The sequence below is a fragment of the Manis javanica genome, chromosome 1 (assembly GCF_040802235.1).
Source record: "Manis javanica isolate MJ-LG chromosome 1, MJ_LKY, whole genome shotgun sequence".
In the NCBI taxonomy this organism is placed as follows: Eukaryota; Metazoa; Chordata; class Mammalia; order Pholidota; family Manidae; genus Manis; species Manis javanica.
Window position 1 is genome coordinate 29,273,377 of NC_133156.1, and position 16,190 is coordinate 29,289,566.

The following is a 16,190-nucleotide window of genomic DNA, read 5'->3' on the forward strand; positions in this document are numbered from 1 at the left end:
CCTTTCCTCCAAGGTGGGCAGAGTTATTTGTTTGCTAAAGAGGTGGGATCTCCCTGTCTTTACTTTGCTGTTTATAGGTGAGCCTTTTAGCAGGCTAGAGTAAATCATACAGTGGTCTAATGGACACAATGAAGACCTGGGCTGTGTTCAGATACTTTTATCTGGGGAATATTCAAACCTCAAGGCCAAGTTTCTCTTGATCTTTTGAGCTTTAACTGATTAACTCACTAACTCTGAATCTTTTCTGGATTTCTGGATTTAACTGGTTAACCGAGTCCTTTCTAGGGGGCTTTGCTGACCCTGTACTCTTTCCACCCCACTCATATGTATTTCCCTGCCTAGCAGCCACGCCCATGGCCCATTCACCCCTGCAGACACCTGGCCTTCTGGGCCCTTTTGGCTCTTCACAGCCAGGGCCCCTCCCCGACCCCTCCCCAGACTCCAGATCCACAGCCCCTTTCTCGGGGCTGACCCCTGCCTCTCCCGCAATACCAGCCAGTGACGCCACCAAGTCACCTCCAGCCTCTCAGGCTGAGACATCTGCCAAACCCCAGGCCCCGCTTGCCCCAGGCCCCACCCTGAAGCCCAGTGTTCTCTTTGGAACGCTGAGCAGACCACCTGCTAACCCTTCTGCCTCGGCAGCTCCTGCTGTGTCTTCAGCACATCCCATGTTCAAGCCCATCTTTGTGGCTCCATCTAAAAGTGGGAAAGAGGGTCCTGTGCCATCCAGCCATTCCCAAGTTGCAACGGAGGCATCTTCCAGCTCTGCCCACACCCCGACTACCAGCAGACTGCCCCTCACTTTCAGTTCTGTTTTTAGCAGCACAGGGCTACCTACCTCTTTGCCCTTGTCAACTCCTTCCTCCTTCAGTCAGACAACTACTTCAGGCACTAGCACGAATGCCCCTCTGTTCCCCGGCCCGGCCAGTGTCAGTGTCCCCTCAGCAGCGGCTTGGGGGACCACCACCGGCACAGCTGCAGACTCCACCCGGAAGCCTGTCTTTGGCTCTGGTGTGAGCAGTGTGACCAGCACTGTGAGCAGCATTACCAGCCCCACTGCTTCCACTGCCCAGCCTGTCCTCTTTGGGTCCCCCCTTGCCTCTGCTGCCAGTTCTGCCCAGCCATGGGCTCCATACTCCAGTTTGGCAGGCTCTAGCCATGCCTGCTCCAACAACAGCTGTCACCTTCAGCCAGTCCCTGCCCGGCGCCATCTAGACAGCTGCTGGCAGCAGCACCGCCAGTTTCGGTGGCTTCAATGGCACCCTCACGACCTCTGCCCCCATCGCCCTGAGCCAGCCTGCACTGACATTTAGCAGCACTACCACCCCAGCCTTCAACATTCCCTTTAGTTCTGGCACCAGGCCCCCCTTCCCATCCTATCCTGGAGTCATGCCACAGCACTCGTTCGGAACCACTGACAGGCAGCAGATGTGCACTGCCAGCCAGCACTGGCCCCCAGCTTCGGCAGCTCCTTTCCTTTTGGAAGCTCAGCAGCCCTGGCCCCACCCCAGCCAGCCTTTGGCAGCACTGTGTGGTCAGGTTTTCGTGGGTTGAAACCCCCAGCCTCTCTTTTTGGCACCATCTCCAGCACCCAGACAGCCTTTGGCAGCACCACAGCTGTTTCCTCCAATTTTTTTATTTTGTGGTATCATTAATCTACAATTACTTGAGGAACATTATGTTTACTAGACTCCCCCCTTCACCAAGTCCCCCCCACATACCCCATTAGTCACTGTTCATCAGCGTAGTAAGATGCTGCCAAATCACTACTTGTCTACTATGTGTTGCACAGCACTCCCCATGACCCCCCCACATTATACATGTTAATCATAAGGCCCCCTTTCTTATTCCACCCCCTTCTCCCTCCATTTCCACCTATCTTCCCCAGTCCCTTTCTATTTGGTAACTGTTGTCCTTTCTTGGGTTCTGTGATTCTGCTGCTGTTTTGTTCCTTCTGTTTTTCCTTTGTTCTTATACTCCCGAGATGAGTGAAATCATTTGGTACTTGTCTTTCTCCACCTGGCTTATTTCACTGACCATAATACTCTCTAGCTCTATCCATGTTGTTGCAAATGGTAGGATTTGTTTTCTTCTTATGGCTGATTAATATTCCATTGTGTATATGTATCACATCTTCTTTATCCATTCATCTACTGATGGACACTTAGGTTCCTTCCATTTCTTGGCTATTGTAAATAGTGCTGTGATAAATATAGGGGTGCACCTGTCTTTTTAAAATTGGGCTTCTGCATTCTTAGGGTAAATTCCTAGAGGTGGTATTCCTGGGTCAAATGGTATTTCTATTTTGAATTTTTTGATGAAACTCCATACTGCTTTCCACAGTGATTGAACTAAATTACATTCCCACCACCAGGGGAGGAGGGTTCCCCTTTCTCCGAATCCTCGCCAGCATTTGTTGTTGTTTGTGTTTTCGATGGTGGCAATCCTTACTGGTGTGAGGTGATATCTCATTGTGGTTTTAATTTTCATTTTCTGATGACTAGCGATGTGGAGCATCTTTTCATGTGTCTGTTGGCCATCTGAACTTCTTCTTTGGAGAACTGTCTGTTCACCTCCTCTGCCCATTTTTTAATTTGATTATTTGCATTTTGTTTGTTGAGCTGTGTTAGCTGTTTATATATTTTGGATGTCAACCCTTTATTAGATCTGTCATTTATGAATATATTCTCCCATACTATAGGATGCCTTTTTGTTCTATTGATGGTGTCTTTCCCTGTACAGAAGCTTTTCAGCTTGATATAGTCCTATTTGTTCATTTTTGCTTCTGTTTCCCTTTCCCGGGGAGATATGTTCATGAAGAAATCACTCATGTTTATGTCCAAGAGATTTTTGCTTACGTTTTTCTAAGAGTTTAATGTTTCATGGCTTACATTCAGGTCTTTGATCCATTTCAAATATCCTTTTGTGTATAGGGTTAGACAATGATCCTCATTTCCTCCTCTTTTGCAGCCACCACCTCGGACTTTGGAGCTACGACCCAGACCACCAGCAGCGGTGGCAGCACAACCTCATCACACTTCACATCTGGGGTGTCAGCAGGCCCCGCTGGCAGTGGGGACTTTGGGATGAGCATGTCAGCCCCCCACAGCAGCTCCACCACTGGGGCATTTGACTTTGTGGCAGGACGGAGTGGGAGAACTGGTGGCATGGCCCATTTCTGGGGATGCCTGAGTGAGAATTCCCTTGGTGCAGCTGGCCAGAGCACACTGTTTGCCATCTACGTGGCCAGCACACCTCAGAACACGTCTGTGCTTGCAGGTGAGATTTGGAAGGGGCTCGGTCTGCAGAGCCAGGTGCTGTTTTAAGTGCCAACATAGTCTACACTCTTGGAGCACTATGCTGTGGTGAAGAGAGAGATGTTTTCTGTAAACAGCGACAAGTAGCAGTGTAACTCATGACTGGAGGAGCTATTTAGGTAGGCAGTGAGAGCCTTTCTGAGACAATAGGAAACTGAGGCCATGCTGTAGTTCCAGAGTTGGGAGCAGGGACATCGGCTGTGGGTGAGGGTGTTCAAGGCACAGGAGCAAAGGCCCGAAGTCAGAAACGAACTTATGTTTTCATGAGCAGAGAAGAACCAGGTGTGGCTAGAGATTTAAAAAGGAAAGTGGGATAAAATGACGTTAAGAGACAGGCAGTAAGGAAGATCATTCATGGCCTTTTAAAATGTTTTTTATTTTTTGGTATTAATCTGCAATTACATGAAGAACATTATGTTTACTAGGCTTCCCCCTTCAACAAGTCCCCCCCACGATCCCTATTATAGTCACTGTCCATCAGTGTAGTAAGATGCTGTAGAATCACCCCTTGTCTTCTCTGTGTTGCACAGCCCTCCCTTTACCCCACCCACATTATATATGCAATTTGTAATGCCCCCTTTCTTTTTCCTGCCCTTATCCCTCCCTTCTCACGCATCCTGCTCAGTCCCTTTCCCTTTAGTCCAATAGGTAGTCCATTCTTGGGGTCTGTGATTCCGCTGCTCTTTTGTTCCTTCAGTTTTTCTTTGTTCCTATATTCCAGAGATGAGTGAAATCATTTGGTGCTTGTCTTTATGTGGCTTATTTCACTGAGCATAATATCCTCCAGCTCCATCCCTGTTGTTCCAAATGGTAGGATTTGTTTTCTTCTCTTGGCTGAACAATATTAAATTGTGTATATGTACAACATCTTCTTTATCCATTCATCTACTGATGGACATTTAGGTTGCTTCCATTTCTTGGCTATTGTAAATAGTGCTGAGATAAACATAGGGGTACATCTGTCTTTTTCAAAATGGGCTGCTGTATTCTTAGGGTAAATTCCTAGGAGCGGTATTCTGGGTCAAATGCTATTTCTATTTTGAGCTTTTTGAGGAACCTCCATACTGCTTTCCACAATGGTTGAAAGAATTTACATTCCCGCCAACAGTGTAGGAGGGTTCCCCTCTCTCCACAACCTTGCCAACATTTGTTGTGCTTTGTCTTTTGGATGGTGGCAATCCTTACTGGTGTGAGGTGATATCTCATTGTGGTATTAATTTTCATTTCTCTGATGACAAGTGATGTGGTACATCTTGTCATGTGTCTATTGGCCCCCTGAATTTCTTCTTTGGAGAACTGCCTGTTCAGCTCCCCTGCCCACATTTTCATTGGAACATTTGCATTTTGTTGGTTGAGGTATGTTAGCTCTTTATATATTTTGGATGTCAACCCTTTATTGGATCTGTCATTTATGAATATATTCTCTCATACTGTAGGATGCCCTTTTGTTCTGTTGATGGTGCCCTTAACTGTACAGAAGCTTTTAAGCTTGACATAGTCCCATTTGTTCATCTTTCCTTTCTTTCCCTGGAGAAATATGTTGACGAAGAAGTCGCTCATGTTTATGTCCAAGATATTTTCGCCTGTCTTTCTCTAAGAGTTTTATGGTTTCTTGGCTTACTTTCGGGTGTTCGGTTAATTTTGAATTTACTTTTGTGTATGGGGTTAGACAATGATCCATGATGGCTCCTTTTTTGCAGCCATCACCTCCGGCTTTGGAGCTGTGAGCCAGCCCACCAGCTGTGGGACCAGTACATCTGGGTTTGGCAGCACCATCTCAGCGCCCTTCACATCTATGGTGTCAAAAGGCGCCACTGGCAGTGGGGGCTTTGGGACACGTGTGCCTGCCCCCCACAGCAGCTCCACCACTGGGGCATTTGGCTTTGGGTTAGCATGGAGTGGGAGAACTGGTCTTAAGAACCCTTTTTGGGGAGCCTTAAAACCCAGCTCCCTGGGTACAGCTGGCCAGAGCACCCCCCTCTCCCTTCCACATGGCCAGCACACCCCAGATCCCATCTGGGATTGCAGGTGAGATTTGGAATGGGTTCAGTCCGCAGTGCCAGGTTCTGTTTTACATGCTGACAGTGTCTCTGCTTTCGGAGCTGTATGCTGTGGTGAAGATTTAGATGTTATCACAGAACTTTTCTGTAAAGAGCATCAGGTACCAGTGTAACTCATCACCGGAGGATCTATTTAGGTAGTCAGTGGCAGCCTTTCTGAGCCAATAGGAAACTGAGGTGATGACCGCAACTTCAGAGTTTGTAGCAGGGACCTCGTCTGGGGTTGAGGGTTTTGCAGGCAGTGGAGCAAAGGCATGAAGGCAGAGACAAGGTTATATTTTCATGAGCAGAGAAGAGCCAGTGTGGCTAAAGGTTTAAATAGGCAGATGGGATAAAATGACATTAAGAGGCAGGCAGAAAGGAAGGTAATTCATGGCTTTATAAAATGGCTTTTTTTGTTTTTTTGGTATCGATCTACAATTACTATAAGAACATAATTTTTTTTGGCCCTGCCCTTCACCGTGTACCCTTCACCGTCCCCATTAGAGTCACTGTCCATCAGCATAGTAACATGCTGTAGAATCATTACCTGTCTTCTGTGTGTAGCCTAGCCCTCCCCGTGCCCCCCCGTATTATACATGCTAATCAAAATGCCCCCTTTCTTTTTCCATGCCCTTCTCCATCCCTTCACATCCATCCTTTATCCCTGTCCCTTTGGTAACTGTTAGTCCATTCTTGGGTTCTGTGATTCTGCTGCTGTTTTGTTCCTTCAGTTTTTCCTTTGCCCTTATACTCCCAAGGTGAGTGAAATCATTTGGTACTTGTCTTTCTCCCCCTCACTTATTTCACTGAACATAATACCCTCAAGCTCCATCCATGTTGTTGCAAAGGGTAGGATTTGTTCTCTTCTTATAGCTGAATTATATTCCATTGTGCATACATATCAAATCATTTTTATCCATTCGTCTACTGATGGACACTTAGTCTGTTTCCATTTCTCGGCTGTTTTGAATAGTGCTGTGATAAATATAGGGGTGCATCTGTCTTTTTTTGAACTGGGCAGCTGTATTCTTAGGGTAAATTAATTGGTGTGGAATTACTGGGTCAAATGGTATTTCTATTTTGAGCTGTTTAAGGAACCTCCATATTGCTTTTCACAATGGTTGAATGAATTTACATTCCCACCGACAGGGTAGGAGGGTTTCCCTTTCTCCGCAACCACGCCAACATTTGTTGTTTGTGTTTTGTATGGCGGTGGTCCTTCCTGGTGTGAGCGGATATCTCATTGTGGTCTTAATTGTCTTTTTTCTGATGACAAGCGTTATGACACATGATTTTATGTGTCTAGTGGCCATCTGAATTTCTTCTTTGGAGAACTGTATGTTTTACTCCCATGCCCATTTTTTAATTGGATTATTTGCTTTTTGTTTGTTGAGCTGTGTTAGCTCATGATATATTTTGGATGTCGACCCTTAATCAGATCTGTCATTTATGAATATATTCTCCCATACTGTAGGATGTCCTTTTGTTCTGTTGATGGTGTTCTTTACTTTACAGAAGCTTTTAAACTTGTCATAGTCCCATTTGTTCATTTTTGCTGTTGTTTCCCTTGCCTGCGGAGATACGTTCATGAAGAAGTCGCTCATGTTTATGTCCAAACAGATTTTTGCCTGTCTTTGTCTAAGAGTTTTCTGGTTTCATGGTTTACATTCTGATGTTTGATCCATTTCGAATTTACTTTTGTGTATTGAGTTAGATAATGATCCATGTCTCCTCCTTGTTTGCAGCCATCACCTCGGCCTTTGCAGCTATCACCTTGACCACCAGCACCGGAACCAGTAGCTCAGTGTTCGGCGGTACTACCTTATCACCCATCATGTCCAGGGTGTCAGTAGGACCTGCTGGCAATGGGGGTTTTGTGATCAGCATGGCAGCCCCCCACAGGAGCTCCATCACTGGGTCGTTCATATTTGGGTCAGGACAGAGTGGGAGAACTGGTCTCAAGAACCCTTTCTGGGAAGCCTTGAATCCAAACTCCCTGGGTACAGCTGGCCAGAGCACACCCTCTCCCTTCCACGTGGCCAGCACAACTCAGAACACATCTGGGATTGCAGGTGAGATTTGGAATGATCTTGGTCTGCTGTGCCAGGCGTTGTCTTAAGTGCTGACACAATCTCTGCTTTTGGAGCTGTATCCTGTGTTGAAGATTTGGATGTTATCACAGAAGTTATCCATAAACAGCACCATGTAGCGCTGTAACTCATGACTGGAGGAGCTATTTTGGTAGACAGCGGCAGCCTATTAGAGACAGTAGAAAACTGAGGCTATGGCCGCAGTTCCAGATTTGGGAGCTGGGGCAGCGGCTGGGGTGAGAACCTTGTAGGTACAGGAGCAAAGGCCCAAAGGCAGAGATGAGCTTATGTTTTCATGAGCAGATAAGAGCCAGGTGTGGCTACAGGTTTAAAAAGGAAAGTGAGATAAAATGACATTAAGAGACAGGCAAAAAGGAAGATCATTCACAGCCTTTTAAAATGTTTTTTTTTTGTTATCAATTTGCAATTACCTTAAGAACATTATGTCTATTTGGCTTGCCCCTTCACCAAGTACCCAACCAAAGTCCATCAGAGTCACTGTCCATCAGCGTAGTAACACGCGGTAGAATCACTACTTATCTTCTGTGTGTAGCCTATCCCTCCCCATGCCCCCCACATTATACATGCTAAGCATAATTCCCCCTTTCTTTTTCTCCACCCTTATACCTCTATTCCCATCCATCCTCCTCAGTCCCCTTCCCTTTGAAACTGTTAGTCCATTCTTGGATTTTGTGATTCTGCTGCTGTTTTGTTCCTTTAGTTTTTCCTTTGTTCTTACACTCCAGAGATGAGTGAAATCATTTGGTACTTGTATTTCTCCACCTGGCTTATTTCACTGAGCACAATACCCTGTAGTTCCATCCATGTTGTTGCAAATGGTAGGACTTGTTTTCTTATTATGGCTGAATAATATTCCAGTGTGCATATGTATCACATCTTTTTTATCCATTCATCTACTGATGGACACTTAGGTTCTTTCAATTTCTTGGCTGTTGTAAATAGTGCTGCGATAAACCTAGGGTGCATCTGTCTTTTTCAAACTGGGTGCTGTATTCTTAGAGTAAATTCCTAGGAGTGGAATTCCTTGTTCAAATGGTATTTCTATTTTGAGCTTTTTGAGGAACCTCCATAATGCTTTTCACAATGGTTGAAAGAATTTACATTCCCACCAACAGTGTTGTAAGGTTCCTCTTTCACCACAACCTCGGCAACATTTGTTGTTTGTCTTTTGGATGGCAGTGATCCTTCCTGGTGTGAGGTGATATCTCATTGTGGTTTTAATTTGCATTTCTCTGATGGCAAGCGATGTGGCGCATCTCTTCATTTATCTATTGGCCATCTGAATTTCTTCTTTGGAGAACAGTTTTTTTTTAGCTCCCGTGCCCATTTTTTAATTGGAATATTTGCTTTTTGTTTGTTGAGCTGTGTTAGCTCATTATATATTTTGGATGTCGACCCTTAATCAGATCTGTCATTTATGAATATATTCTCCCATACTGTAGGATGTCCTTTTGTTCTGTTGATGGTGTTCTTTACTGTACAGTAGCTTTTAAGCTTGATATAGTCCCATTTGTTCATTTTTGCTTTTGTTTCCCTTGCCTGGGAGAATACATCAATGAAGAATTCACTCATGTTTATGTCCAAGAGATTTTTGCCTGTTTTTGTCTAAGAGTTTTATGGTTTCATGACTTGCATTCAGGTCTTTGATCCAATTCGAATTTACTTTTGTGTATAGTGTTAGACAATGATCCATGTTTCCTCCTTTTTTGCAGCCATCACCTCGGCCTTTGCAGCAATGACCCTGACAACCAGCAGCGGGACCAGTACAACATGGTTTGGCAGCACCATCTCAGTTCCCTTCACGACCAGGGTGTGAGCAGGTCCCGCTGGCAGTGGGGGTTTTAGGATGAGCATGGCTGCCCCTCCGACACCGCTGGGACGTTCAGCTTTGTGTTAGGATGGAGTGGAAGAACTGGTCTCAGGATCCCTTTCTGGGGAGCCTTGAATCCGAACTCCCTGGGTGCAGCTGGCCCGAGCACACCCTCTCCCTTCCATGTGTCCAGGACGCCTCAGAACACGTCTGGGATTGCAGGTGAGATTTGGAATGGGCTTGGGGTGCAGTGCCATGCGCTGTCTTAAGTGCTGACACAGTCTCTGCTTTCAGAGCTGTATGCTGTGGTGAAGATTTAGATGTTATCACAGAAGTTATCTGTAAACAGCGTCAGGCAGCAGTGTAACTCATCAACAGGAGGAGCTATTTAGGTAGACAGCGGCAGCCTTTCTGAGACAATAGCAAAGTGAGGCCATGGCCACATTTCCAGAGTTGGGAGAATGGACAGCAGCTCGGGGTAAGAATGTTACCAGCACAGGAGCAAATGCCCGAAGGCAGAGATGAGCTTATGTTTTCATGAGTAGAGAAGAGCCAGGTGTGTCTAGAGGTTATAAAGGAAAGTGGGATAAAATGACATTAAGAGACAGGCAGAAAGGAACATCATTCATGGCCATTCAAAATGGGTTTTTTTTTTTGGTATCTGTGCAATTACCTTAAAAACATTATGTTTATTTGGCTCCCCTCTTCACCAAGTACCCCACAGAAACTCTGTTAGAGTCACTTTCCATCAGCATAGTAACATGCTGTAGAATCACTGCTTGTCTTTTCTGTGTAGCCTAGCCCTCCCCGAGACCCACCACATTATACATGCTAATCGTAATGCCCCCTTTCTTTCTCCCTGCCCTTATCCCTCCCTTCCCACCCATCCTCCTCAGTCCCTTTCCCTTTGGTAACTGTTATTCCATTCTTGGGTTCTGTGATTCTGCTGCTGTTTTGTTCCTTCAGTTTTTCCTTTGCTCTTATACTCCAGAGATGAGTGAAATCATTTGATACTCCTCTTTCTCCGCCTCACTTATTTCACTGAACATAAGTCCCTCGTGCTCCATCCATGTTGTTGCAAATGGTAAGATTTGTTTTCTTCTTATAGCTGAATTATATTCCATTGTGCATATGTATCAAATCTTTTTTTATCCATTCATCTACTGATGGACACTTAGGTTGTTTCAATTTCTTGGCTGTTTTAAATAATGCTGTGATAAACATAGGGGTGCATCTGTCTCTTTCAAAATATAGGTGTGCTGTATTCTTAGAGTAAATTCCTAGGAGTGGAATTCCTTGTTCAAATGGTATTTCTATTTTGAGCTTTTTGAGGAACCTCCGTAAAGCTTTCACAATGGTTGAATGAATTTACATTCCTACCAACAGTGTTGTAAGGTTCCTCTTTCACCACAACCTTGCCAACATTTGTGGTTGTTTGTCTTTTGTATGGCAGTGATCCTTCCTGGTGTGAGGTGATATTTCATTGTGGTTTTAATTTGCATTTCTCTGATGACAATCGATGTGGCGCATATCTTCATTTGTCTATTAGCCATCGGATTTTCTTCTTTGGAGAACTGTCTGTTCAGCTCCCCTGCCCATTTTTTAATTGGATTTACTTTTTGTTTGTTGAGCTGTGTTAGCTCATTATATATTTTGGATGTCAACTCTTTATCAGATCTGTCATTTATGAATATATTCTCCCATACTGTAGGATGTCCTTTTCTTATGTTGTTGGTGTTCTTTACTGTACAGAAGCTTTTAAGCTTGGTATAGTCCCACTTGTTCATTTTTGCTTTTGTTTCCCTTGCCTGGGGAGATACATTAATGAAGAATTCACTCATGTTTATGTCCAAGAGATTTTTGCCTGTTTTTGTCTAAGAGTTTTATGGTTTCGTGACTTACATTCAGGTCTCTTATCCATTTCAAATTTACTTTTTTGTATGGGGTTAGACAATGATCCATGTTTCCTCCTCTTTTGCAGCCATCACCTCGGCCTTTGCAGCAGTGACCCTGACAACCAGCAGTGGGACCAGTACAACATGGTTTGGCAGCACCATCTCAGTGCCCTTCACGTCCAGGGTATTAGCAGGTCCCACTGGCAGTGGGGGCTTTAGGATGCGCATGGCTACCCCCCACAGCAGCTCCACCACTTGGACATTCAGCTTGGTTCAGGACAGAGTGGGACAACTGGTCTCAGGAACCCTTTGTGGGGAGGGCTGAATCCAAACTCCCTATGTGCAGCTGGCCAGAGCACACCCTTTGCCTTCCCTGTGGCCAGCATGCCTCAGAACACATCTGTGTTTGTACATCATATTTGGAATGGGCTCGGTGCCGGAGTCCAGCTCCAGCTGACATGTGGGTCATGAAGGAAAGGACAGCATCAACGAGTGAGATCAGTGAGGAGATGAAACACCCAATTAAAGTTGTAACATCTGACATCAAGCAGCAGGGTCTTTATTTTTGTATCTTTTTATGGTTTACATAATGTTGAACATTTTTTAAAATTATGAATAATACAATCCTTTTTCTGTCAGTTACAGAATTTCAGCTTATTACCCTTAATTAAATATCATTATTTCTTCTTATAGTAGCCATTTAACATTTAATTTTTAACTTTCCCCTAGTCTATTGTGATTAGTAATTCATGTAAGCTATGTGCTAGGTGCTAAACAGAAAATGGCATAAGGCAGCGTGTGGGTTAAGCGTGTGGGCTATGATTTTTACTTTAAGTGTGTAAGATTATATAGTCTTTTAGATATGTGTCTAAGGTGTGTGTCTAAGGCTATGTAAAGTTTAATCAGGTTATATAAAATGCAAGCTATATGTCTTTTGGTTATTAAGTGTAGCTATATTATTAATTAAATCCTATCCTACACATGTGAGTTGAGACTTACATCTAAAATCTAGGGATGGTACTCCTGTCACCCATTCCTTAACATTCATATGAATACAATAAAAACACCTTATTCTTTTATAATATTCATTCCAGAATTTCATATGTTTACACCTTTCCTCCTGCATCTACAGGCACCAGGGCCTTGCAGACCTCTTTATCCTTTATATAATAACACTAAATCTGCTCTTATTACCTTACTATTAATATACTAATATTTTATAAATTTGTCATAAACTTTTATATATGGGATATTTGTAAATATAAATTTTATTTTGCTCATAAATTCTTTCTATGAGGGGGTTATCAGAGGTGTCTTCTAATATTATAAGCAACATAAGGGGGGCCCTGGGCAGTGGGGACTATTAATCTTTTTACTTTGCTGTTTCATATAAGTTTCTTGGGAGAATGGGTTTTTCCATGGCCTAGGTTCCTATAACTCCTTCTCTGCCAATATTCTAAAGAAATCCCAGTTAGTCATGTTTGAATTGTTACAAAGGGGAGGACAAACTGCATCTAGTTTTAAGAGAGGCCCGGGCTCTTCTGCCTCACTTATTTGCGGCAGTATGCCTGGAACAGTTGGTCCCATAACACTGCTTTCATTTCCAGAATTGCTGCTTTGGTCAATATTTTGGGTTATGTTATTTACTAAAGATGAATAAATCTTAAGTACATAAGATTTCCCATATATGAGCCCAATCACCAACATCATAACTGCAAAAATAAGTGCGGGAATTAGCAGGGGCCAGCTATGAGGGGCCTGCGCCATCTCCCCCTTTTTTATTTTTTGCAGCTAATTGAAGCATCTTCAATTTCAAATGGGTTATTCATATTCTTGTGCTCAGCAGTTGGATGAAGACTGGGAAAAGGAGGAGAAGGGAGAGTATAATTAATGCTGACATTCTGAAATTTATAAAAAAGGGAAACCAAGCAGTATGGGTAGTATATGGTCACAGGGTAGCCAGGAAAGAATTAGCAACTTTAGGAGCGGTGACTGAGGATACATGAGTTTCACTAATAGCTCTTATCTTTTTGTGTAAATTGGCCATATTTAAAGAAGTATTAGAATTATCACAAATACCTAATAAATGATTTTTCACACTGTCCCAAGAAGTTTCAGTGGAATTCTGTAAGTAGGGAGTCATGCAAATTTATTATACTGACTGTAACATTTGGTGATCAAGCGGATTTTTAAATTTTGGACTTGATTTTCTACATACAGCAGGGTTTTTTCTAAAACATTAATTCATGCCTCAAGTTTTAAATTAATCTGCTTTTGTAAATATAAAGCTATTGAAACATTTTTGCTTAAAGTGTCTACATGGTTGGGTGTGTGGATTTCTTGTACTAAAGCAGTAGTGGATAATGCAAATGAGCTGATGAGTGTAATTAATGCAGTGATTCCTAATATTAAGGCAGCTACAAACTGCTTTGGGTGGCTTAAAACATGATTAATAAACTGAAGAACTTGTATTTCTGGATCATTTTACTAGGGCTCTTTTAAAACTACAGGAAGAATAACATAAGAAGGCTGATGTACAAGCATAAAAACAGTAGGACCATAAATAGGGTCTCTTTAAGGGCATTAACTTTAGACTTTAATTTTTGATCAATAAACTTTTGAGTGGCTAAAGCCAATGATACATTTTTAGACAACTAATCAGTAAGCGGCAGTGTGGGTCTCTTGTGCTAGGGCTACAGCTGAAAAAGAAAGGGAAGTTGCTAAGGTAATGAGTGCAGCAATATCAAGAATGAAAGTTGCCACAAAATGCTTTCCCAAAGTAAGAGAGTGCTGGTACCACAAAGTGCTTGTAGCCCATATCATTAAACTACATAGAATTTAAAGCAACAGAAATTATCAAATATGGGGGATGGTGCACAATAAAAATGACTTTTGCATTAGGTTTTACAAAAATACAAGTAGAGTACAATTATTACAATTTATAATGAATTTATCTATAATTTTGCTAATATTTATAGATCTATAATTTTGAAATAGCAAAAAGGCATATAAAGTTAACAAACAGGCTTGAAATTGATAAACAGCTTTTTTTGTGGGTCTATGCAGTGTTACTGGTCTGACAGAAGCTACAACTCGCCATAATTCAGACTGTAGGAAAGATTTTTCATTGAGAGATATAGTTAATGTGGGTGGGACCTAAGCATAACAATAAACAGAGTTTTATGAGTAATAGGCAAACCCTGAAGGCGATCTACAGCTTCAGCTTTCTCCATCAGCTTCTTTATTTGGTCTCAGGTCAGAGGATCACTTCCTGGAGTTGATCTTGCTAATGGCTGCTGCTGCGGGAGGGAAAACTTGGTCACGACTGGCGAGCTTTTCAGGAATCTTGCAGAGCGAGGTTCTATAAATGCTGTGCTAGAAGTTCTTCAAGGTTTTTCTTGGGCAGGGACTTTCACTTCATCTCAGGAAGTTGTGTGGGGGAGTAGGTGGTGGTTGAGACTTGTCTGATGAGTTTGGTACCCACACGGGTGTATCTGGGTCCTGTTTAAAAATACAAGCATATCCTTTCCCACAGGTTATTAAAATATCAGGCTCTTTCTATTGCCCTGTAAGTAGGTGTTTTTATTTTGCTAAAGGTTTGGAATTAATTGAAGACAAAAAGCCACAAAATCATTTTCTTTAGTTTACTTAATCTTATGTAACCAATACCTGTTCTGCTAAAATCTATTTCTTTACTAATTTAGAAATAATTAGTGACTATAAATGACAGCAAACTTATAAATGATGATGTTTAAAGATTTGATAAGAGCTTACTATAGGACATTTGACATAAGAAAATTTGGATACTTTTGTAACATAAAACATTTAGTTATAAGGTTTAGCATTATCTTCTTTGATAGTGTTTTCCAGTTAAGTATATATTAGATAAATAAGCCAAATTAGCCAAATATTTTTTCAATAAGAAAGAAAATTCCTCTGACATGTTCCAGGGGCCCTCTGGAAAATATCACAGTTAACTAGAGGTAAAAGCACTTTCTTAAAATCTGATTTTGGTAAGCTGTCAGAAAAATATTAAGGCACTTGCCTAAACAGCCTAAATAAAATTATGCTACTATGAAACAATACTTATCTATTTAACTAGAATGGCAATAAAAGATTTTAAAGGCAAATACAAAAGGCTACACAGTTATTAGTAAAATTTAGCTTTTAGTCCTTTTAATATTAAGATCTTATTTTAAGTACTTAGATAATTTATTGAAATTTTAAGCATGAGAAACTACTTTGATAAAACAATTAAAAACTTTTTGCAATTTTTTTAACATTAAAGCAGACTAATAATTAAAACAAACTTTGTCCTTATAGCTAAGAACAAAATTTTAATTTTGCTGTGTACCTGATATCAAGACTCATTTGCTTTAATTTTATATAGTATGACCATATTAATTTTTCCACAAAATTTCTATTGCTGTTTGTAGGTATGCACACTGTAACACACAATTATTAAGATGTTTACCTGCTACACTTAGTTTACTTATTCTTAACAACTATGCTAGATTACTCACAAAACTTTTACCAAAACAATAGACAAGGTTAAGCCTCTCTTTAAGCATTTTTTCTTGAAAGATTTAACACATAAATTAGCTTCAATGACCTTAGGCAGCTGATGACCATAAGGACATGTCTGTTTCAGTTTAACTTAAATTAGCATTCATGCTTAATATCTTTTATTAGAATTTTCTGAAAGTTTTAGAATGCCCAACTTTTACAAGCACTTGTCTTTAAATCAATTGTTATTAATACCACCTGGAGGTTAAAAATATATATTTTTTATTTACACACTTAGACACATAAACATACAGATTAAGATGCAATGACTACAATTAGCAACACTTCACAAAAGAACATATACACAGACAGACAAACTGACACAAAGACTTGAGTTACTAATATTTAATTGCCTTCTTTCTTTTTAGTTTGCTTGATTATAGATATTTTGGAATCTGGAGGCTTTTTAACTAGTTGAGCAGCACCTGTTCTAAAAGGATTATATTGGG

The 16,190-nt window shown here is 41.8% G+C and overlaps 1 protein-coding gene and 1 pseudogene across 2 annotated transcripts in view; both read left to right on the forward strand.

Annotated features, from left to right (window-relative positions):
- LOC108403881 (SLIT-ROBO Rho GTPase-activating protein 2B-like) overlaps positions 1-13,646 on the forward strand; it is a 114,056-nt gene extending 100,410 nt beyond the window's left edge. The window contains exons 6-10 of one of the 2 annotated variants that reach the window (XM_073231081.1): positions 2,971-3,279; positions 7,105-7,431; positions 9,183-9,502; positions 10,272-10,364; positions 11,262-13,646. In XM_073231081.1, the coding sequence (XP_073087182.1) occupies positions 2,971-3,279; positions 7,105-7,431; positions 9,183-9,286 (740 nt within the window). In that variant the 3' untranslated portion in view covers positions 9,287-9,502; positions 10,272-10,364; positions 11,262-13,646. The remainder of the gene's footprint in view (positions 1-2,970; positions 3,280-7,104; positions 7,432-9,182; positions 9,503-10,271; positions 10,365-11,261) is intronic. The other variant, XM_073231077.1, reaches the window with a different exon arrangement.
- Positions 354-1,655, forward strand: LOC118969937 (putative nuclear envelope pore membrane protein POM 121B; annotated as a pseudogene).
- Positions 13,647-16,190: the final 2,544 nt, after the last annotated feature.